Source organism: Cricetulus griseus (genome assembly GCF_003668045.3).
Source record: "Cricetulus griseus strain 17A/GY chromosome 1 unlocalized genomic scaffold, alternate assembly CriGri-PICRH-1.0 chr1_1, whole genome shotgun sequence".
Lineage (NCBI taxonomy): Eukaryota > Metazoa > Chordata > Mammalia > Rodentia > Cricetidae > Cricetulus > Cricetulus griseus.
Genome location: NW_023276807.1, coordinates 188,776,800 through 188,800,799, shown reverse-complemented (window position 1 = coordinate 188,800,799; position 24,000 = coordinate 188,776,800). Strand labels below are relative to the sequence as shown.

General features: G+C 49.0%; 1 protein-coding gene across 1 annotated transcript; it reads right to left on the bottom strand.

Annotated features, from left to right (window-relative positions):
- Positions 1 to 781: 781 nt before the first annotated feature.
- Positions 782 to 13,310, bottom strand: Itih3 (inter-alpha-trypsin inhibitor heavy chain 3). The gene is made up of 21 exons (XM_035452948.1): positions 13,218 to 13,310; positions 12,568 to 12,588; positions 11,906 to 12,072; positions 11,712 to 11,816; positions 11,150 to 11,312; positions 10,538 to 10,651; positions 9,498 to 9,623; positions 9,170 to 9,286; positions 8,603 to 8,771; positions 7,955 to 8,080; positions 7,528 to 7,709; positions 6,053 to 6,238; positions 5,749 to 5,888; positions 4,991 to 5,145; positions 3,442 to 3,474; positions 3,141 to 3,176; positions 2,888 to 3,001; positions 2,224 to 2,428; positions 1,821 to 1,993; positions 1,526 to 1,637; positions 782 to 911 (listed from the first exon to the last, which is right to left on the bottom strand). Exons 1-21 carry the CDS (start codon positions 13,308 to 13,310, stop codon positions 782 to 784), a joined length of 2,667 nt encoding a protein of 888 aa, XP_035308839.1.
- Between the last annotated feature and the right edge of the window lie 10,690 nt (positions 13,311 to 24,000).

Here is a 24,000-nt window from a genome sequence, read left to right as displayed (position 1 = left end):
GAGCCGAAACGAACATTCCCTCTTGTTACTGTGTAAATAGGAGCTGTCCTCCACAGGCTCACGTGTTTTGGTTGTGAGCCTAGCCTTTAACGACTGAGCCATCTCTCCAGCCCTGGGCTCATGTGTTTGAACACGCCATCCACCAGATAGCACTGTTTGAGAAGGTTGTAGACCTTTAAGGGGTAGGGCCCAGCTGGAGGAAGCTGTCACTAGAGGGCAGGTCTTCATAAATTAGGCCAGCCAGACTTGCTTCCAGCCCCAGGTTCTACTTCTGATTGATTCTGAGATCTGAGGAAGCCACAGTGCCAGATCCAACAACCATGACCAAGGTAATCCCAGCTACCATGCCTGCCCCACTGTGGTGGACTGTACCCTCTCAAGCCATGAGCCTAAATAGAACCTTCCTCCATTGTCACAGTGATAAGAAGGGGAGCTCTTGACTTAAGACATCTCTGGATTTTAAACTTCAAGCCACCCTTCCTGAGGTCTCAGAGGCCCTTTGCCCAGCATTGGTTGTGGATTCCCCAAGGTGTCACCCAACCAACTCTGTCCCACACCTGTCTCAACTGAGAGCCCCAGGAAGTTGCCCTCCCAACAGCCACCCCCTCCTTCCCCGATTACGGCCACCTGCTTCTTATGTAGTAGCTCATGAACTCAGAGACTAACAGCTGTCTTGGTTTACATGTTGGCTTTATTGTCCTGGTCCTTCCCAAAAGCCTCATTCTGGGCGCTTGCTTCAGACAATGCAGGCCTTCTACTTTGGCAGCGGGTGGCATGTTACTCAGAACAAGCTGGGAATAATGTAGTCGGTATGGACACCATCAATCAGCCCCTCCCCATTGTTATGGACAAACCAGCAGGTGACTTTCGTGCCAATACTGGCGTCCTTCCTGTAATCTTTCTGGGAGCCCCTGGGGAAAAAGAAGGAGATGCTGTAATGCACAGAGTGAGCAAAATGGCTGTGAGCATCGTGGGCCTAAGGTTGGGGGAAGCTGTCGAGTCTTGTTTTTATGGCTCTGCAGTGCCAGGATTAAATCCAGGGCCTCACATTTGCCAGGTAACTGCTCTGCCACTGAGCTACACCCCTGCAACTAGTCCCTGAGATGGGATTTTATTTTTTGTTTGACTTTTTAATGTTTAAGGCAGGGTCTCCTGTAACCTAGGCTAGTCTTGAACTTTCGGTATAGCCAAGGACCTTGAACTCCTGATCTACCTGGTCCACCTCCTAAGGGCTGAGTTTATAGGTATATGCCACCATGCCTGGCTTGAAGTCAAAGAGCCTAGCTTTCTTTTGTCAAGAATGAAGTCATGTGATTGCTCTTTCGAGGGAGCCATCTCTGAGCTATTCCTTGATTAGGAGGAGTCTAAAAAGACCAAGAAGACCTTTTGAAACCTTATTTCTCAAAAAGAAATAAGGGTCCCCCACAAAAATCAAGAGCCCACCAAACAAGGTGCCATGCACAGAGGGCTCTTTCCTCCTGTCTTGGTACTGGGTGTGGTGAGGGTGTCAGAAATGCCACCTCACCTTGTGACAGTCAACCGATGGTTCTTCACCACCATTGTGGCATCTGGCTTTGTGGGGTCAGAGCCTGGGCGGATGTCAAACACCTCAAAGTCAAAGGGGTGGAAGAATTGGCCTGGGAATGAAAACATTAGCGGTCAGCCTCTGCCTGTTGCCATGGTGATGTGGGCCTTTCAGGATTGATGCAAAGGCTGAATGGGCGTGTTGTGAACTGGGTACAGGGTGACTATGTAGCTCTGTACATTTATTTCCAGTGCTTCCATGTGACTAAGCAGTGTGCAGTTTGAGTATTGCATACCCAGAAGCCCATGTGTCTGTGCTGACATCCGGTGACTGTCCACCACGTAGAACCCTAGGAAGTCTTGGTGAAGTGGATGTTTCTTCCAAACCTGGTGTAGGATGATCACAAAGTTAACCCCATCTCCAAAGGACACGACCATATTCTTCTTCCTGTTGATGGTTACAGACAGCCTAGGAGAGAAGAGGAGGCAAAGGCAGTGAGACCATCTGAACCAAGGGCGTTTCAGCAAGGCCTGCACTCTGTCCAGGTACAAACTTGACTCTGATGGGGGTCCCAAGGATTGCTGCCCTATCCCATGGTTGCCATCCTGTCAATGTCCTGAGGTTGGCCCAAATCCCTCCAGTGTTTCCCTACATCCTCAGGATGCAATTGCACTTGGTGATAGAGTCTGTGTTCTCACCCAGTCTGTGTGACTGTGACAGTGTCTAGCCAACTGAACGTGCTCAGTTCATCTTCAGTCCCCAGGATGATCTTCTCTGTGTTCACCTCAATCCGGAAGTCCATCCTAGCATTGGTAATGCCCAGTTTGCCAAAATAGGTTTTCCCTGTCGTGGAGTAAAAGCTACTTCCCTTGTCTCCAATGATCTGTCCAGTCACAGTGATGCCTGCGGGGGGGGGGGGGGGGGGGGTAAGAAGAGAGACTACTGAGGTCCATGCTGGCCTGTAGGGATGTCTTCTCCTTCAGTGAGGCATGCTGGGGGGAAGCAGAGGCAGGGGCCCATGGAAACACCAGGGTGTCAGAGCTAAATCATGGTCTAGAATCTCAGGTCCAGGACATCATGGGTCTTCACTCTTTCCTGGGTGGGGGAGTGTTGTGAGAGGAAAGCCTGCTCCCCATATACAGGCTGGTTCCACATTCAGGGTCAGGCTGCCCACGTTTCTACCTCTCTCTAACAGCACCAAGCACTTAATGAATCTGACTCTTTGGTAGTTCCCACCTCCCTTGTGTAGAATGTTCTGTGCATGAAGGTGGATAATTACCAGGCAGAGTGAGGAGGACCCTGTCCAGGAAATCACCTGGGCACTCAGATCCTGACAGAAAGAACCCCAGGGTATAGCCCTACCTGTGACTGGATCCTGAATAAGGCGAAGCACTGTGCCAGGCTTCTCATCAATGTTGAAGCAGATGGTGTCATTTTTTCCTGGGACTTGGATGATGAAGTGAGGGTCCCCGTCCACTGAGGGCACATCAGAGAAAGGGCTGGATCCAAGGGCCTTTCTCTGTACCACAGGCCTTCCCAGACCAACTGGCCCTGTGGGCAGGAGTAAGGCACCCATAACCCTGAACCTTGACCAGGGAGGAGCCAAGGAACTCACCATAATAGTAGGGGCTTGGAAGAGACTGGTGGCTGGCTATGGAACAAAGGGAGACCAGATTGAACGCAGCAAGCTGTCCTGGAGAGATCTGGGGCCTCCACTCAGAGTTTGGCTTATGCCTCTCCCGTTTAACAACCCAATGATTTCATTCCCTCTTTCCCTCTACCAGCATTCAACTTCCCAGGACACCTGGTCAATCTGCCTGTGACAAGGTTGATTCGGGACCACTACCAAAGGGAACGGTGCAGGGGAAGCTCTTAGTGGTGGGCGGAGCTGGCTGCAGCAAGCAGCATTTACTCACTCAAGTAGGCCATGGATGTAGTTGCATAGGGGGCTAGAAAACACCAAAGGGCAGTCATGAGCAATAGCTAAGGGCTTCCCCCCTCCCAACCTTGCGCTTTCTGTCAACCTGGAGGCTATTGGTCCCTGCTGGGGCCTTAACATTGGCAAGCATGCCCAGGCAACCCCTTTACAAGGCTGTTGGTAGTATGAGTGTCATTTTAATGTAGGAACATATTTTGATGTGACTAAAATGCAAATCTATAGAGTCATCAGCCTCCCCATTGTGAGCAATGTTTAGAGACCTCTGTCCCTACCCTTGAGCTCTTTAGTCCTTAGATGGGATAGAGTGAGACCTATCCTATTGTGTCTATCCTTCGTGGTTGGTAGCTCCTAACATATAGGTGCCAGCAATTGCATCTAACATGACTTCTCCGAGGGGGAATGGTAGCCTAATGTACTTGTGCTCCACAGAGATTTGGTTGGGCAGCTTGGTAGGGGCTGCGTCTTGCCCAATGTTAGTGGGCTGGAGGGGTACGATGCTCTAATTTTACCATAAGAGAAATATGGAGTGCCCTGGTTCCCCGAGACCTTTAGCATGGGCACTGGGCCCAAGCTGCCTAGGCCTATGTCCCAGATCAGCTACTGTTCTGTCCTCTCTGGGCGTTGTACTCTCACTATAAAATGAGAATTGTAAAGGACTTTTGTGAGGGTTGCTGGGGGTCATGGAAAAGTGCTAAATATCACAGTTGCTCATTTTTGCAGATAATAGGACACTGCCAGTGATTGGTCCATCTTGAGACAGGGAAGCCATCTTCAACCAAAGAATGGGAACCTTGAGATTCTGAGGAGTGAGCCTGAAAGTTCTCTTCGGTCTGTCTCCCCCCTTCCCCTCCCTCTCTCCTCCATCCCTCCCTCCACCAAGCCCATGAAACTTACCTTCTAATATGCAGGTACAGTGAGGGAAGGGGAAGAGAGAGGCATTAGACATAGACTACTGACAGTGGCTATTTCAACCAGTGAGAATGGTCCATGGCCTGGCTTAGAGCTAGCTTTGTCCCCATAGGATGTCCCCTAAAACCTAGAACTTCTAGAAAATGGTAACTGTACAAAAACAGGTCTTTGACCCCCATGCCTCTCAGCACCAGACTCCCCATGAAGTTACTATACACATTTGGGGCTCCCCTGGTAAGTCCAGTCTGGGGTCTTGTTGAGAATGTTTGGTCTCAGCTTCCAGCTCTTAGGGCCTCTTTTTCTCACAGATCCCTGGTCCCCTCAGTTAGACAAGAAGAACCTCTTGTCTAACTGAACCCTTCTATGCTATAGCTGAAGTCCCTTCCTTGACATGGCCTTAGACAGTGTGCTCTCTTGGCTTACATCTCTTGAAAGACATAGATTCTGACTGGCCCACACCCCATGCCTCTGCTGACCACTTCGCTCTTGACATACCCCTTCAGATGCTTCCAAACCTCTTCAAAAGGTCTGGTGTCCCTAGTTTCTCTCCTGGGATTCTAAGGCCCAGGGACTAAGAGGGGGGATTCTAGATTCTGGCCTCCTCTCCCTGTGCCCACCTTCCCCAGGCTTGTCAGCAATGGATGTCTGGTCCTCATTGTCCTCAGGTTTGGTCACCACCATGGAGGTCAGTGGAGTCACAAAATGGTACTTGAGGGACAGCTCCAGGGCCTGGGCTGTGAGGTTCTCCTTCTCTTCCCCATGGGCGTTCTTGCTATGAGAAGGAACAGCTCAGAGAGTCAGCCCAGAACACAATGTCCTGCTTCCAGAATCTCCAGGGACAGCTCAGGAACTCCTCCTTCCTACCACCCCCCACCCCCACCACACACACACACACACACACACACACACACAGCCTACATTGTTGGTCCTGCTCAGTGAAGCTCACTGGGAGGAAAATACCAGTTTACCAGCTAGCTCCCTGAAGCATATGTCAAGGATGCCCTCTGGGTACTGGGGCTTGTCACCCTTGTCATAACTCCCCTCACCCATGTCACTGCCACTCAACCTCCCTATCACTGGGTGGTGCTGATGGAAGGACAAGAGCTGAGGCCCTCCCATGCTCTAGCGGCACTCTCAGGCTCCTGCCCTTGGCAGTGCTTGCCTGCTTGAAATGGCAAGCAGGGGCAGAACACAAGGAAACTTTTTCTTTTTTAATCTGAGCCAAGAAGAGGGCAGAGCAGCGAGAATGTTCATGAGGCTGTCCTTCCTCAGTATGTGTCTGTCTTACTCCTCTGGCCCTATCGGAACTCAGCCAGTGGTGTGGTGGACACTAGACAGCTAGGTATTCCTCAAGGAGAGGGTTAGGCCAACTCACCGTTTCTCCAGTAACTGCTCAATAGTGAGGTAGGCCCAGAGTCGCTCAATGTAGTTCCCAAAAATGTAGCCTTGCTCCTTCAGAGCTGCGTCCATTTCCTTCATGTCTACCTCCTCTGTGAAGGTCAGGTCATTCAAGGCCTAGGTAGGGAATAGGAACAAGTAAGGGACTTGAGAGCTGGGTCATGCAGTTATGTGGGCCAGGCTTAGAGGATGCCACTCCTGGACCGTCTGCAAAAAAGCCCGGGGCCCATCGCTGCTGACCCTTCACTCCCAGCACAGCCCAGACATCAGTTCCCACTCACCCCGTGGCCCTTCACATCTGCTTTAAAGTTGTTCATGTCACTGTCCACCAGGCGCCCTGCTACAACAATCTCAGAGCCATCATAGAAGTGGGGGTAATTGTTTTTGGTGAGGTCCAGGATGGCATTCTCGGGATATTCCACCTCCACATTCGTCAGCAGTGGGTTAGCTACCTCCTCATAGAAGCCCTGTAAGTCAGATCGGGACCCAGTCATCTTAGATCTCCCAAGGTAGACATGGAGAAGCCAGCATAGATTGGTCCCACAGATGCTGTGCAGTAGCATTTAGTTCCCAAGGGCTGAGCCAATCTTTTCCCCTGATCTTCACTTCTAAGTGGCCCTGACTGTGCCCTTGAGTCTAGGAGAGCCCTCCCTGTCCTGCCGCTCTCGAAGACAAGAGAAGACAGGAGCAAAGGACAGAACCCTTGGCACAGAACTTTCAATAAAGAAATATTAGCCAGAGAAAGTGATATGTGTTAGGGGGAAGCCCTGGGGTCCCCTATAAGTGGAGGTGCTGCCAACCACCTGGGGGAGGTGGCCAACTTCAGACTGAACAGTAAGACACACAGTTACATTTGGCTAGCAGATATTTTTAAATGTCATTTTATTATATAAAGGTCTGTTATGGGTCAAATTGGTACTGCATTCCCAAAGCCCTTTTGTTGTTCTAATCCTCAGACTGCAACCTTATTTGGAGGCAAAATCTTTACAAAGATAATCCAATGATGTCATGAAGTTGGGCCCTAATCCAGTATGCCTTGTGTCCTTATAAAAAGAGGACATTGGATGCAGGCACACCATGGAGGAGTGCATGGGAAGGCCCAGGGAGAAGAGGCCCACAAGTCAAGAATGGAGGCCTAGGGACTGGGGAGATGGCTCAGAGGTTAAGAGCACTGGCTGCTCTTCCAGAGGACCCAGGTTCAATTCCCAGCACCCACATGGCAGCTCACAACTGTCTGTAACCTCAGTTTCAGGGGATCTCATACCCTCACAGGATATACATACAAGCAAATCATCAATGCTCATAAAATAAAAACATTTTTAAATGAAGAAAATAAAATATTTTTTTAAAAATAGAATGGAGACCTATGTAGACCTCTCCCTCAGAGGGAACCAAACCCTGTCACCTTGATCTCATACTTGTAGCCTCTAAGACTATGAGGCAAGTGCTCCTGTTGTTTAAGCCCATCTCATCAGTGGTCATATACTTTTTAGGACAGACTCAGTAAACCATGGTCCTGTGCAATATTGGGACATAGTTACATAAAAATTACTCATTGCTTATGAGACATGTACATTACCTGGATGTCTTATGTTTGATCTGCCAGGCCTGCAAAGGAAGCAGCTCTGGTTTATGGAGATTAGAACTAGAGGTAGCCAGAGGTAGATTTAAACAGAGCGAAAGCTCCCTCTAATATCTGAGGTTGTTACACGGTGGAAACAGCTGCCCGGGAAATAGCAATCGAGGTGAAGCATACCTGCAGCTGCAAGTTGGCATCAGAATCTTCATAAATGCGCCGGGCAAGCCCATGGTTCTCCAGGGCCATAGTCTCCAGGAAATTATAATTCAGATTGTTGCCAAAGCCCAGGTTATACAAAGGGAACTTGCCCTCGATGGCATTCCGGACATTCTCCTGGATCTTTTCAGGTCTGCTTTCACCTGTAGAAAATGCTATTCATTCTGGGGACCAGTCGACACTAGCTCTGCCCAGGGAGATCCAACTCTACACGCACAGCTGGCAGGGAACCTTGGCAAGGAGAGGCATGTACCTGCCTTTAAGGGGCTCACAAGATGCTGGGGGACCCCAGGAAGAGATGTCTAAGGTCTTACAGTGAGCCGACTGCAGAGTCAAGAAGGCAGGCAGGCCGGCACTCACCTGGGGTTCAAACCTCCCTCTCCCTCACCAGTATTGGCATCCCCGTCTGTCAACATGATGATGATGGAGGTGCTCCTCTCCGGGACCAGGTGCTGCTCCCGGGCATCTGTCAGCATACGGATGCCCCTCAGCAGCCCGTCATTAATGTTGGTACCTGTACACAGACAGAAAGACAGAACCATTGGGGTGGGGGTGTCCCTAGGATGCCAGTGTACAAGACTGTATTATGAAGGAGAATGGGACAGCAGACCCTGTTCTTGTGCTAAGGACTGTGTCAGCCTCTACGTGGAAGTACTCGGTAAACATTGGCATAAGTGGATGAACAGCGTAGACTTTCACATAGGCTTCAAAGGGGTGCTAAGAGGTTCTAAGCCTGTAATGATTGTAGCAACTTGGCAAGCAGTCAGATGGAGTCACCAGAAGTGGAAGGGAGTGATAAAGATATCGTTTCCATAGGAAGTCAAAAAGGTTTCCCTGCAGCCCTATCATGCTGAGACTTGTTAGCACCAAGACTGTGATTAAACACTAAGAATGGGTCTCCCTAGGCTGCTCAGAAGTCACCCTGAAGTCTTGTCTTTAAGCCTGAGGTTTGCCGCCGAGGAGAGGCATGCCAGAGCGGGGCTGCTGGTGCAGATAAAGGAACAGGTAGAACACACATCTGTGCTCCAACCCTTACCTCCTCCACTGCGGATGCTCCTCACAAATGTCCTGGCCTCTTCAAGGTTTGCAGGGGTGGCTTGAACTAAGCTATCTTTCCAGGTGGTCACATCGGTGCTGAACATAATGAAATTCATATAGTCACCTTGTTTCATGTCATCCAGGATTTTGAGAAGGGCATCCCTGGTCTTGGGAAGAAGGAGAGAAACCAGTCATAAAGCAGTGAGCCAGGCTGCTTCCCCCAATAGGCTGACTGTGGAATCCCCACTGTCTTTGTTAGTAAGCATTGCCATAGGCCCCCAACTCCCGTGAAAGTGGGTAAAGGCTTGAGTAGTTTTACATTCTGTCTCATTCCTCCTTTTCCTCCCACTTAAGAAAAAAAGAATCTCCCAGCCTAATCTACAGAGTTCCAAGACAGCCAGAGCTATTAACACAAAGAAACTCTGTCATGAAAAAACCAAAGCAAAATAAAACAAAACAACCCCCCAAAACAACAGCAACAACCAAGCAAACAAAAATCTCTTCCTCACATTTCTACACCCCAGGGCTGCCTTAAGTGTTGGGAGGGGGTTGGGTAGAGGCAAACCTGCTGGATTTTCCGCCCAGCCATGGAGCCGCTGATATCAATCACAAAGACTATGTTCTTAGGCACCACTGGAAGGCCTTGAGGTGCAAAGAAGTGCACAAAGTAGCCATTGACTACCTGCAAAGGTGGGAGAGAGACAGAGGCCAATGCCTACTTAACAGTGGCTCTTCTTGCAAGTAGAGGTCAGAAGTTTGTCACTGGAGGGACAAGTGTCCCATTTCCACTAAAGATGGAGGAGAGGAATGCAGCTGCAGCCCCTTAGGATACAGGGCCTCTGCGCACCATGATGATGGATTAGTAGGCCTGGCGGAGCCATCGACCTATATACCTGCACGTTGCCTGGAGACTCTCTGTTCACGTCATAGACGATGGTGAAGTCCCCATTGAGAAGGGAGTCTGTACATGTTGGGCATGAGCGTTGCTGGTCTAAGCTGGGCTTGAAAGACACATGCCCCTGTGGGAAGGAGAGAAGAAACCTACTCAGCTTGGTCAAGGCTTCCCACTGGCAGACTGAGGGAAAAAAAAAATAAAACTTTGATAGCACAGATGTGAGAGCCTGGCATGAGTCAGATGCCAGTTCCCCAGGGATGAAGCTGCTCCCATGCCCCGCCTTTCTGAATACCTCCCTCCCTGGGTGATCTGAACCTGCCCAAGGTGGGAGTGGTCGCCGTTTTCATTTAGTCATTCCTCTCTCTTTTGGCTGCCTCAACCTAACCCTTAAACTCAGCACCAGAAGTTACTTGGGCATGGGAATGTTGCCCCAGACGAGAGAACGTTGGGTTGAGTGGTTCTGCACATTGGAGTTGGTACCCAAAGGAAGGGGAGAAGGATAAGAGTGGGGAGAGAGTGTTTTTTAGAGTGAAGGAGGCTAGGACAACACCCGAAGCCAGCAACTCCCTTGAATGTAGGCTCTCTGAAAGTCTCTCTGGAGAGCCTCGATGACTGAAATTTGATGTTTCTATTTTTTTATCCACTTCCCATCGGCACTGGGATCCTCCCCAGAATAGTTGCGGGGCTCAATGACTTTAGCCAACTACCCAGCACCAAGAATTGCATTCTCTTTAATCCTCCATGCCGTAATGGGGAGTCAGCAAAACTAGCCTCAGTATCTTAATTTGCATCCCCTTCCCTGTCCATTTGCCAAGGTAGAATGGAACTGGGCTTCATAAATGGCTTCCATTCCCCCTTTGTCCTGGTAGAGCTGAGACCTCAAATCTTTTAGCTGGTCAGCATCAGCCCCCTGCCTCCAGTATCCTCCTTGATGGCCCAGTTGACTGAGGAGACAGGGGTTGTCACAGACTGAGATCGGCAAAGTCAAGGCCAATGTCCTATCCACTGCACCCCAAACCCCAGAGGTATCTACGCCACCTTTTTCCCTGAGAAGGACTTGGTGAGGGCGCTTCCCAGGAGGTCATTTGTGATGAATGAGGCCTCAGCATCCAGCATGCTGATGCCCTGTGGCTCGAAGATGTGAGCATCAATCTGAAATGGCCAAATGAAGGAAGTGTCATACGGGGATGATGCCGTGGTAGGGACACAGCCAAAGGGAACGCCTGAGATGACACAGAGACTCTCAAAGACAATAGTGAGGGCCACTAGGAAAGTGACCACAGGAACTGTTAGAAGGTTTTGGTGGCACAAAATATTTCCATCGTCTGTCTGCCATTGATCCCAAGTTCTACAACCACAGTATTTGCTTTTCCTTTTAGCCTTGATGTAAGAAAAACAGAGCAGTTGCAAGTGTTCCAGAAGCACTTTGTGGTATAGTCCTCAAGGGCCTCTTCCCTTTGGCTCCCAGTGGCTGGAGAAGAAAAGCCATTGTGCTTTTTCCAACCCTCTTGGCCAAGTCCAGGGGCCAGGACTTGGAGATGCATCCTTGGCTCTGCTGTGAGATTTGCCCCTCCTTCTCCCACTCCCACCCACTGCCCTCCACCGGGCTCTCTGTGGGTCCAGGCTGGGGATACAGGAATGGATGCTTACCTCAAAGTGTCTGACCAGTTGTTTGGGCTGGACCTTAAGGTACATCTCATACTTGCCCTTGTGCCTCTTGAGCAGCTCTTCATAGGTTAGTTCAAAAGTGACCTTGCTGCCTGCAGCCACATTGACGGACACTGTGAATTTCTCCAGTTTTCTCCCAGAGGCCCTGGGTAGGATGCAAGGCAACACTTAGCACAAAGACTTCAGGAAGCCATCCTTCCTCAGCCCTGGGTTCAAGTCTCAGCTCTCAGGTTAGAGACCTCCCTATCTATTCTAAACCATATTTGCTTTAAAATGGGATGTTCTGGGGGGATACATACAGTTTGCTATAACAATAATCACAGTTGTTAGCCAGGCGTTGGTGGCGCATACCTTTAATCCCAGCACTCGGGAGGCAGAGGCAGGTGAATCTCTGTGAGTTCGAGAACAGCCTGGTCTACAAGAGCTAGCAGGACAGCCTCCAAAGCTACAGAGAAACCCTGTCTCAAAAAACAAACAAACAAACAAAAAACAAAAAAAATCACAGTTGTTGTTTGCTTCACTCAAGGTCCAAGGTCACACTTACTTGACCAATCCAGCTGTCTTGCCCTGAGACACAGCCTTTTCATATTGCTTCTGGGCAACTTCTTTCTCCTTGATGTTCCCAGGATAGGTGACACCATCAATGGTCCTACAGATAGAGAGTTTAGGAGAAGGGGCTGTCACACTAGGCCAAATGCCCCTCGGGAGCTTAGAGCCAGCAGCCATGGTGGCACCCACAAGGTGAAATTGGTGATAAAGGCTGTCTTGGGCAGTTCCACATCAAAGGAAACCTCCTTGGCCTTGTCTGCACGATTGACAGCCCTTGTGGTGACGACATTGTGAGCAAAGCGGGAGGTCACCTTGCAGCTGATCTTGGTACTGTAGACCTCAATGCCATCGACCACCTGTGGGAGAGTTGGGCAAGGATCACTGGGTGGAGATCAGCCAGACTGCACCCTGGGAAAGCTGGTCGTCAGCCTGGCTGCTTCCCTTCCAAATGCTCCTGTGTGGGCTCTGAAGTCCTGGGTGCCTTAGTTTTCCCAGTCATCCACACTGGAAGTCTGAACAGTGTCCTCTGTCCCACATTCAGTTGGTGACCACGGTGCTTATGTCATGGCTTCCTTAACACTATAATCTACACACAGCTGCAGCCAGTGAGATTATATGAAAGACACAGCCTCTCTCCCAAGGAAAGCCTTCCCAGGGCTCCCCTTTGCCCTGGCCCTATACTCCCCTTGAAGAGCCCTGATTCTCCATGAGGCTCTACCGGGATGGGGCCATGGGCTGTTTTCTGGCTCTGGGGGGGGGGTGCTCCCATTATGATCTGTACCTTCAACAAGTGAGAAACTGCTCCATTCTGCCCCTCCCCACCCAGTCTGTGTCTTACTGGAAGTCCTTACCCCTTCTGGGAGGCTCCGTTTCTGTAAATATAAAGATCAACAGAAAGGTCAGGAAGAGCATGAGGCTACCAATGGCCTGGCAGCAGGTTCTGGGCTAGGGCCAGGTCTCAGAGACCCTCCAAGCCATGTGTTAGAGAGGGACTCTGAATAGATGGAGAAAGGGGTATGTCACCAGGTCCCCTATGGAGGAGGCCATAGAACTGATCCTATGCTGTCTCATGCTCCGTGTGCCCCCAACTCACTCGGCTTCTCATTCTGCTCTCCCTGGCCCCTGGTGCCTTTAGTTAACTTCCCAGCACACCCACCTGCTCATCAGGCTCAATTTAGCATTTTGTAGTGGCCTCTGCACATGCCCTGCACCTGTCTAAGATGGGCCTTCATAGACCGCAGTGAGACATTCACAATTTATCGTCCATTTGACAGGTGGGGAAACTGAGGTCTGGGAGTCTCAAAAGCTCTGCTCTGGGTTAAAGAGCAAACTAGCTTATCGGTCCTATTTGTAGCTCTGTTCACCAGAGTCCAGAGTTGTCCCAGTAGCACAATGTCCAGTCCTTAGCCTCCTCCCCCCACCCCCAGCTCAGGGGACTTGGATGGACTTTTCTGTCATTTGACCCTCAAAATTCTGATATCAAACAGGAAGTTAGACTCACCCCTAGCAGCCGGACGGGGCTTCTCGGAAAGCCAGAGGTCTCCAAGCCAGAGAGCAGGGCCAAGACAAGGCAGGGCCACCACATAGTCACCATTGCTGAGCACACAGGCCTGGCCTGCTTTCCTTATATACGCCAGCCCAATGTTTTCCAGGCAGGGTCAATGACCTGTAGCATGGGGCCAGAGCAGCAGAGGCACACAGTGCCTCCGGGAACTGGGGGTGGGTGGAGTAACCACCCAGTGTGATTGTATGAAGAGAGCCTAGTGGGTACAATAAACAGTGTTGGGGTTTCACTCCTGATATTCTGGAGTCTGGAGGCCCTCAGCAAAGCAGACACTGTGTGAAACAAGTGACCCCTGGCCTCCTTGGGGTGGATGATGAAGATGGTGTGAGCTGCATTTAGAACAGCTGGCATCTCCACATCTAGGGCTCAATACTTTTGTCCTTACCACCCACATTGCCCCTAGTCTGGGCGTGGATCCCAGCTCCAACCCTCGCAAGACAGCCACTCTCCAGTTAGACCCCCCATGGCTGGGCCCTTTGCTTCATTACCTGATGTGGCTGCCAGGGACCAGTGAACTGAACAAGTCCTGAGCCCTGTAACCTATCTTTCTCTGGGATCTGACTCCAAACTGTTTTTCTGAGTTTACTCTCCTCCAGTGGCATCTTTCACTGAAAGTATCAACTCCTCCCTCTGCCTGCCCAAGGGCCTTGGCTCCCTCTTCCTTATTAAACAAGAGGTGCTTTTCATTTTAAAAACTTAGCTCTGGATGAGTCTGAGACTACCAAGTCCTAGTCTTGTGGCTATTCACAGCATGATGGCTTACTTAGTGTTTTAAGGATGTATTTCATTTTAATTATGTGTATGTGTGCATTTGTCTGTGTGGAGGTATGTGCGCATGAGTGTAGGTGTCTGTCCCTGACATGGGTGCTGGGAGACAGGCTCAGGTCCCCTGCAAAAGCAGTAAAAGTTGTTAAGCACTGAGCCATTTCCCTGGCCCCAGCAGGCTCTCTGGGACTCCATCCTGTTACCTTATGCTGAGTTTTATATGATCAGGTATCAATGTCCCTTCCTGGGCTGGACAGACAGACACTCTGTGCCCCAGGACCCTGCCAGGGTCTTGGCACTTTAGAAAATAGCAGTCTTTGTTCGTGAGGGCTGAGACCTCCTGAGCCATATCAGGGTCCTAGCCAGGTCTTCAGGACACATGCCACATGCCCGCCATGCCATGACTTCGTCTCTGGGCACCCTCCATATGCCGAGTGGAGCAGATCCTTATCTACCTGGGCTGAGGCCAGCTACCTTAGGGATGGTGCCATGTCCTCAGCCGAAAGCCCTAAGCCTGACTATCAGATGTGCAGAGCTCTGGCTACAGAGAGATGGCTGAAAGCAGAAACTGAGAGGCAGAATAAGTTATAGAAAGATTAAAGATTGGAAGCAGCAGGAAACGTAGAACAATGACAGAGTTACCAAGTTGACAAAGATGGGGGAGTGACCTGGGCCGCTGCAGGACCCTGCTGAGTAGCACCTGTTCTTAAACAATCACCAACACCTGAGGTGGAGAGAAGACCTCTCAAAACCAGGCTTCTTTCTTGGCTCTGGGCATGTTGTAGTCACATGGCCATTTTCTGCACCTACTAGCCACTAGGGGTTGGGGTTGAAGCGAACCTGTTTCTCAGTGGCTCCTCCTCAGCGCCCACAGCTACCTGTAGGGCCTTTCCCTGACTCTTTCATTTGAACCACTGTTTTCTCCCTAGATACTTGGAGTTTGGAGAGAGTGACAACTCAAAATAGGAATTTTACAGCTGCTTCAGAAGGACAGCCAAAAATTTGGAGAAAAGTCATGAAGAATTAGAATTTTACATTTCTAGGCTTATCCCCTGCCCATTCCTCAGGAGGGGAAGATGAGTAGGCTGACCCAGTCAGTTGGCAGTCCTGCTCTCCCAGAATGCCTTTGGAGGTAAATTGATGATCTCTCAGCTTCTTCCAAAGATACCCCTACAACTTGCTGTTGAAGGACTTTGTTCCCCAACCTGGGGTAGCCTTTGAGCTCAACATCTATGATTGCTAATATTGTGAACTTGACAAAATCTAGGGCCACAGAAGAGACAAGCCTCTTGGGGCACTTGTCAAGGATTATCTAGATTAGGTGGTTGAGGAGGGGAGACCCGAACTAGATGTGGACATACCATTCCAAGGGCTGGGATCCTGGACTGAATAAAAATAAACTGAGCACAAAGCTCATCGCTCCTACTCCTGCTTTCAGACCTTCACTGACTCTAGACTGTTTCTCCTTGAGTCGTAATCTAAAATAAGCCCTTTCTGCCCTAAGTTGCTTTTGTCAGGGTATTTTATCACAGTGAAGAGTTTAAAACTTTCCCACTTTTACAACTGAATTTAGATTTCAGTTCTCTGAAAGTGGCAAACAGGTGTCTCTCCCACAAAGGGCCATTTATCAACAAATTAACAAGGCCTGAGTCAGCCCCACAATGTCTCAAGGACAGTAACCTTGAAACATACTTGGGTAAGTATGTCCAAAGATAAACCTCAGCCAATTAAAAAAATGTACTAATTTAACTGCTGCTTTTTTAACCAATCATATTTGAGATGACCTAACTTCCCCTGAAATTCCCCTAGCTGTGCTTAAAAGGAGCCTGTACACTCCTCTCAGGGTTGTTGTTATTTTATATAGGTGAACGACTTTCACATATTCTGGTAAATAAGAACTCTTTGCTCTTACATACTGTTTGAATCTGAGGTTTTCCTTCAGCATTTCCTAAGACCCCTACAACAGAAACTGTTGTGTGACAGACTTTTCCTGAGGAGACATCACACAACACACACACACACACTCAGAGGGAGAGAGAGAGAGAGATGGAGAGAGAAAGAGAGAGAGAGAGAGAGAGAGAGAGAGGGAGGGAGGGAGGGAGAGAGAGAATCTACTCACTCCAGATAGATAGCCCATTACAAACCAAAGAAAGGATACTACGAAGTCCAACTTGGTGAACCAATGAGTTTTATTAGGGATACTGAAAGACCCCCCGAAGAGGCACTTTCGTAGAGGGAGACCCACACACCCAGGAATCAGCGAGGCCACGAACTGGATGCAAAAAAACAAGAGGCTTTATTGGAGACGCGGGTACCCGGGGCGACTTAGCCTTTGTGTGGCTAAGCGCCTCGAGCCAAGGGAAAGGGGTCCTTATATAGGGAAAAAGGCGCAAGCTAGGAGCAGGGATTCTATTGGATAATTCTAATGAGGCATTATACAGAGCTATTCCCATTGGTCAATGTATATGAGGCGCTATACAGGGTTATTCAAATGAGGCAAAGTACAGAGTTATTCAAATGAGGTGAAACACAGAGTCTTTCAAATGAGGCGAAATACAGAATCATTTCCATTGGATGGTTCAAATGAGACACAGAGCCATTCCAGATCAGCATATTCTCAAGGTCTGGTGTCTGGTACAGCAGACTCAATTCCCCCCCCCTTCCTGATGGCTGACCTTGGGGGCGGAGACCTTGGGACGGAGTGTTTCTCTTCGGGCGGGGCGGGGGCTCAGGGGCAGGGCTCCAGGCCGGCTCACTCGGTGTTTGTTCTCGTGCCGACCCACCCGGTGCTCGTTCTCGGGCTGGCCCACCTGGTGCTCATTCTCGGGCCGGCCCACCCGGTGCTCGTTCTCGGGCCTGCCCACCTGGTGCTCGTTGCTCGGCCCCAGCCCCGAGGCGCGATGCCAGGCGGGGCGGGCTGGGGGCGCGAGCCCTGCCGGGGTGAAGGCTTGGGAGGCTCCGGCAGCTTCGGGGCAGGGGGCTCAGGGGCATTTCGAGCGGGTCTTTCATTCCCCCATTTCTCTTGTAACTGAATGGAATCTTCCATTCAGAGGTCTCTGGTTAGGTCTTTCTCTAAGCTTGGCCATGCTGCCTCTATTCCTGTATGGTCTGTTATAGGACTACCTCAGAGAGTGATGTTAAGGATTTCTCGAGTGTATTGACTGACTCTTTTAGGACCTGGATATCTGTGTGCATGGCTTGCTGTAGAAGTTTGAAATGATTAATTCCCTATGCCGGCTGCTATGCCCCCCACTGTTATCCCTCCTAATAATAGGGCCACGGTAAAGGATATTGGCTCCCTCTTATATCGGGTTGATTTCCCTAACACGCTGTAAAGGAAATAAGGAGAGGCATAGAGGTGGTACCGGTGGAGCCCTTTTGCCATCCTCTGGTTACCTGAATCTTGTCCCATGAGGATGAAGGCTTCCAGTGAGCATGCCCTGTCGTTTCGCATCCCCATGCAAGGGAGTTCCTTTTGACTTAGCATTCTAACCAGGGAAAATGGACGGCGAAATTTCTTTCCAAACTGCTTCCTGCTGACTTTGGGACGAAGTTAGGGACCCCAGAAGGTTGAAATGCTAGTCAAAAGCAAAAAGGAATTTGGGCAATGGGGAATCCATCAGGGGCTTCTGGTTAGCAGACACTGTTGCAGAGATAGGGGGTGTCCACATCAGCAGACTGGTTCATATCCATAGCAAGTCCAGGGCTCGCAGTCTATTTAGAACAGCCTGTAGTCCGCAACTGATATTCAGATGTCTGTCAGAAGCAGAAACCTGTTTAAGACATATTTAAACTGGGAACAGAGGTTAAAACTTATTTATTGAAGCCCACAGTGCAGAAAAAGCAGATATCTGGATATCTGTTCAAACAGCAAGAACATATTTATAACTTTGAGTCCTAGCAAGAACTACAGATTTGGGCTATAAGCATGTACATTTCTCCTCTGTCCAGAGAGCCGGGTATGGATTGGACAGAGGTGCCTTTGGCCTGATGAAAAGCCCTTTAAGTTTGTACTTAGATGACAACCAAAATAAACTTAAAAACCTTGAGCTTGTGCCTGAACAGTAGATAGTCATTATTTTATCAGCTAACATACTGACTAGTCTATAGTGGATCTGACTGTCTGATGCTGTCAAGCTGACAACCAGTAATATTTCAGAGATCTGAGAAGGGTATATTTTATCCGAATCTACTAAAAAGTGACAGAAGCCAGTTAGAAGCAGGTCCATATACAGTTAGCCAAACCCAAGTTTCTCCATTACCGTTGGAGGCAGCTGTCTCAAAGAACAACAATCTTTGCCAGGCCTATACTGTGAGAGGTTTTATTTTCTCTCTGTGGAAGAGGGACATGGAAAAGACTGACCTTGTTTTGTCTAGGCAAAGGGGTACAATCAATTTTCCAGCGTCCAGCAGCTTTGTCCACGGTCTCGGCCAGGTTCTGGCAGGCGGCAGGTTTTATATCTGAGCATCTCGCTCACTGGTCCAGGTGCGGGAACCGAGGTGCCTCGTAATCTTTTGGAGATTTTGGGTCATTGTCAGGATCTGGCAGTCTGTCTGACATTAAAAACTTTAAAGATAACAATTTAAATGCCATATTCTGAAGATTTCTGAAGCATTAGAGGTCTGTTTGTCTGTTTTAATTACTTGCCTTAAGCATACATTAAGTATCTACAGGTGGCTAGGTAAGGTCTTATTTCTGTAAATAATTAGCACCTGCTCTAGAGAGGTACAGGTGATGCAAGGCCAGGGCAGGCACATCTAAGTGCCAGGATTCCTTAAACAGTAGCTTAACTTCTTTCTTAGGCAGGGTTTTTCTGTGACTTGTAACAACCTTTTCTCTGACCTTTGACAACTTTCCTCTGACCTTTTATAATTTTCCTCTGACCTTTTACAACTTTCCTCTGACCTTCTGCAACTTGCTTTAACCCTCTGTAACTTTCTGTGACCTCCAACAACTTGCTTTAACCCTCTGTAACTTTTACCGCTTGCTTTAATTCTCTATAACCTTTTATAACAATCTTTTCTGCTATGACTTGCTTTAATCCTCTATAACCTCCTAGTTCATTTCTCTGACTCTCTTAGACATTTTTAGACAAGTTTTCTTTTTTTTTCTTTCCCTTTTTATTATTTATGTCTCCTATATTTTTTTTTTCAGTTAACGTCAAAATTTTATCAAAGTCCTTTTTACAGTTCTTAATAACTTTAAGGCCGTTTAGATGTCCGGATCAGGCCAGATAAGTTTATACGCTCGAGCTGAGGAACAAAGAGTAATTCATTTGCGTTTATGCACATCAATTACAAAACAAAGGCCAAACAACACAGAACACAGAACAGGTTTTCGCAGCGCGGTTTCGACAGAGAGTCGAAAGAATTGAGAAGGGGGTGGGGTCGAAGAAGGGGGCCCTCCTTCTTCGCCCCCAGTAAAGATTGCAAATCCCTCAAGCCGAGGGCCTTCTCCAAAGAGACTGGGAAGATGTCCAGTCATAGATCTAAGTTCAAAGTACAAATCCCTCATCCCGAGGGCTTCCCAAGTTCAAAATACAAATCCCTCATCCTGAGGGCTTCAAACGCTACCAGGACGTCTCCTGGAGCTGCGGTCGGGAGTCCGAGCTCGTCAGCTCCTCTCGGATCCACCAAATACAAATGTACACAGCTGTATACTACAAACGCAAGCGCAATTCACAAAACGGATTCAGACAGACAAGACGAGACGAGACAAGACAAGACAAGACAAGACAGCGGATCCGCACAACGCTTACCTCCCAAACGTGGGTCGGTGGTCCCTGGGCGGGGGTCTCTATCCCGGACGAGCCCCCAAATGAAAGACCCCCGAAGAGGCACTTTCGTAGAGGGAGACCCACACACCCAGGAATCAGCGAGGCCACGAACTGGATGCAAAAAACAAGAGGCTTTATTGGAGACGCGGGTACCCGGGGCGACTTAGCCTTTGTGTGGCTAAGCGCCTCGAGCCAAGGGAAAGGGGTCCTTATATAGGGAAAAAGGCGCAAGCTAGGAGCAGGGATTCTATTGGATAATTCTAATGAGGCATTATACAGAGCTATTCCCATTGGTCAATGTATATGAGGCGCTATACAGGGTTATTCAAATGAGGCAAAGTACAGAGTTATTCAAATGAGGTGAAACACAGAGTCTTTCAAATGAGGCGAAATACAGAATCATTTCCATTGGATGGTTCAAATGAGACACAGAGCCATTCCAGATCAGCATATTCTCAAGGTCTGGTGTCTGGTACAGCAGACTCAATTCCCCCCCCCTTCCTGATGGCTGACCTTGGGGGCGGAGACCTTGGGACGGAGTGTTTCTCTTCGGGCGGGGCGGGGGCTCAGGGGCAGGGCTCCAGGCCGGCTCACTCGGTGTTTGTTCTCGTGCCGACCCACCCGGTGCTCGTTCTCGGGCTGGCCCACCTGGTGCTCATTCTCGGGCCGGCCCACCCGGTGCTCGTTCTCGGGCCTGCCCACCTGGTGCTCGTTGCTCGGCCCCAGCCCCGAGGCGCGATGCCAGGCGGGGCGGGCTGGGGGCGCGAGCCCTGCCGGGGTGAAGGCTTGGGAGGCTCCGGCAGCTTCGGGGCAGGGGGCTCAGGGGCATTTCGAGCGGGTCTTTCAATACTTACAGGAGCAGAAATGACTCAAAGACAGCTAGCTGCATCAGCAAAGCCCACCCTGACTTTGGTGGAAGTTCACAAAAGCTAGAAACCTGGAAACACACCGAATAACCTGAAGGCAGATCAACAGGTTGGAGAGTGCCATTTCCCAGTGGTTCAGCTGGTCTCTGCTTCTTCCAGGCTGCTTGTCTTGTCTAAGAGTGACTCTACAGAGTTTCTACTGTCCATATCTATGGTAGTTTGAATGAGAATGGCTCCCGTAGGCTCATATATTTGAATGCTTAGTCACCAGGGAGTGGAACTGTTTGAGAATTAGAAGGTGTGACCTTGTTGGAGGGAATGTACCACTGGGGGTGGGCTTTGATGTTCTAAAAGCCCACACCAGGTCCTGTGTCTCTCCATTTCTCTCTCTGCTGCCTATGGATCAGAATGTAACACTCTCAAGTACTGCTCCAATGCCATGCCTGACTATTTCCATGCGTGATGATCATGGATGCAAGCCCCCAATTAAATGTTTTCTTCAATGAGTTGCCTCGGTCATGGTGTCTGCTCACAGAAACAGAACAGTAACTATGAAACATAGTCTTGGAAAAGGAGCACCCTAGTAAATCTAGTCTGTTTCAGGGACTTCCTGAAGCGATTTTGAATTGTTTACTTCCGGGCTTCCCTGCAGGATACAGTGTTTCAGTCTCAGAGGAATTGTTACACAGCATTCAACTATGTGGAACTGTTTTTGCAGGCATGGATAATCCAAGATTGATAGTCTTCTACCATGCTTTCAGAGAGCTATTGCTGTCTGTGTGTCAGATTCAGAGTAATATGTGGCAGGGCCAGAATTCCTGCAAGAAGGCCCCTAGAAACCAGTCTGAAGCTCTGTGGGTGAAGCCTAAGTTGCAATGGAGATTCTGGGATATTGGAAGTGCCAAAACCACAAGATGTCTACCAAAGAAATCTGCATGCATGGGGTGGGTCTGAATCACGAGAGAGGCTGTGTGTGCTGCAGGCCATAAAGCTGGAGAGAAATGGCTGACTAGAGCGTTTGGCACCCAGATGATTCCATCTTGATTCTCAGCTGCCAAACATGGGCTCCAGGATTTAGTGTTTTCCCTGCTGAGTTTCAATCTTGCTTTGGCCCAACCATTCCTTGCTATTACCCTATTCTCCCCTTCTAGAATAGGAGTGTTTATTCTGTGCCCTCAACTACTAGAAGTACATGACTCATTTTTTTATTTTATAGGAGCACATATTTAAGAGGTTGCCTTGAGTCTCAGAAAAGATTTTGGACTTTGAAATAGTGTTGATACTGTTAAAGACTGGGGCCTTAGTTGAGCTGAGTGCATTTTACATTGAGATAGCCATGAGCCTATGGGCACAAAGGAAAAGGAAGGTTACATGTTAAAAGTGATAAATTTGGTGTGTGTGTGGGGGGGTGTTCTGGAGAGATGGCTCAGAGGTTAAGAGCACTGGCTGCTCTTCCAGAGGTCCTGAGTTCAATTCCCAGCAACTACATGGCGGCTCACAGGCATCTGCAATGATATCTGGTACCCCTCTTGGCCTGCAAGGATACATGCAGACAGAATGCTGTCTACATAATAAATCTTAAAAAATAAAGTGATAAATTTGGGTGCCAGGTTGGCAGGGGGTGAACTTTCTGGGAATGCCTGTGATACAATATCTAGATTGGGTTAGCCTCTGTGCATGCCTATGAGGGATTATTTATATTAGGTTAATTGAAGTGGGAGGTCCCACTTGAAATTGGGTGGAACAGCCGGGCGTTGGTGGCGCACGCCTTTAATCCCAGCACTCGGGAGGCAGAGGCAGCTGGATCTCTGTGAGTTCGAGGCCAACCTGGTCTCCAGAGTGAGTGCCAGGATAGGCTCCAAAGCTACACAGAGAAACCCTGTCTGGAAAAAAAAAAATTGGGTGGGACTATTCCATAGGCTGGGTTTCTCAACTAAATAAAAAGGAAAAAATGAGATGAGTCAATCATTCATCACTTGGCTTTCTGATTGTGGATACCTTCTGCTCCTGCCATCATGCCTTCTCTGCCAGGATGGATTGTACCTCTTGTAACTGTAAGCCAAAATAAAATGTCCTTCCTTAAAATTATTTTTTCACAGTAATAAGCCCATAATACAATATCCATGTTACTCAAAGCCAAGCTTTGTCCAACCTGAGTCGCCACGAGTTTTGTTTGTCATGGGGACTAGACAGAAGACAGATGAGAAAGAGGCAGAAACTCTTTTTCTTTTCTTTCTTTCTTTTTTTGTTTGTTTGTTTTTGTTTTTGTTCCCCCCCCCCCCAGACAGGATTTCTTTGTAGCTTTGGAGGCTGTCCTGTAACTTGCTCTGTAGACCAGGCTGATCTCAAAATCACAGAGATCCACCTGAGAGGCAGAAACTCTTAACCAGAGTGAGCAGAGGGCCATCACCTCTGCATGAAAGGCAAACAGCTCCCCAAGGTGGGAGGCATTGTCTTGTGCTCTGCGGTTTTCATTTTAACAGAGTCCTAAGACCAACCCAAGGAAAGGAGCCTTAATAGGACAATTTTAGATAATATGAGGAGACAATGGGGCGCTTTAGGCGTCTGAAACCCCAGCTTTGGACAGTCATTGTCTCTGTCCTAGAAATGTACCATAGCAGTCTGGCTACCACAGGCTGCCATCCCCACAAAGAAATGTGACTAAGGTAACTGCTCTGAGGTGCCTGCTCCTGTAAGATTTCCTTGTGACTCTAACTGTACCTGCAAATAGTCTTCATGTGTTAATGCTGTTACCCAGCAGGCTTTGCCCATGTACCTTCTTGCTGACTGGAAGAGTCACACAGGACACATCTGTGACTTGCTTGCTGTCAGACCCAGCTCTGTCATTCATAAGCTGAGGGACTTTTAACAGGTCACCTAACTTCTGTTTCTTCCACTGTTAATGGGCCTGTCCATAGGAAGCTCTGAGTCACTTGTGATGTCCCTCACTGCCAAAGCATCTCTGGGTTCCTGGATTGCATGAAGGGCTCATTTGGGGGATTCAGAGGCTATGAAGCCAGCCAGTTACAGAGAACAGTGTGCAGTTGCCAGTGCTACAGAGCTGGTGGATTTTCCTCCCACCTCTGCAACTTTTACCCATCTCTGGGTCTGATATGGTCCTAAGCTATTCCCCTGCTACCTCTCTCCCCAAAACCAGCCAACTCTGCACTGGACACAGCTTCCCTTTAATGAAATCACAGGATGTCTTGACACAAGGGACCAGAATGCTCAGGAAGGTGGGGTTAATTTGATGCTCTCCTCTCCCTCCTCAAATGCAGTTTCAGGTGCTGACTACAGTGCTAGTTGGAGGCC

Bases quoted from the DNA above. Each gene is read 5' to 3' on its own strand.
- Itih3 (XM_035452948.1), bottom strand. From the start codon at position 13,310: ATGGTGACTATGTGGTGGCCCTGCCTTGTCTTGGCCCTGCTCTCTGGC. The intron at 11,313-11,711 runs GTAAGTGTGACC...CATCCTACCCAG, and splicing joins AAGACAGCTGGATTGGTCAA to GGCCTCTGGGAGAAAACTGG. The intron at 8,772-9,169 runs GTTTGCCTCTAC...CTTCTTCCCAAG, and splicing joins CTGGGCGGAAAATCCAGCAG to ACCAGGGATGCCCTTCTCAA.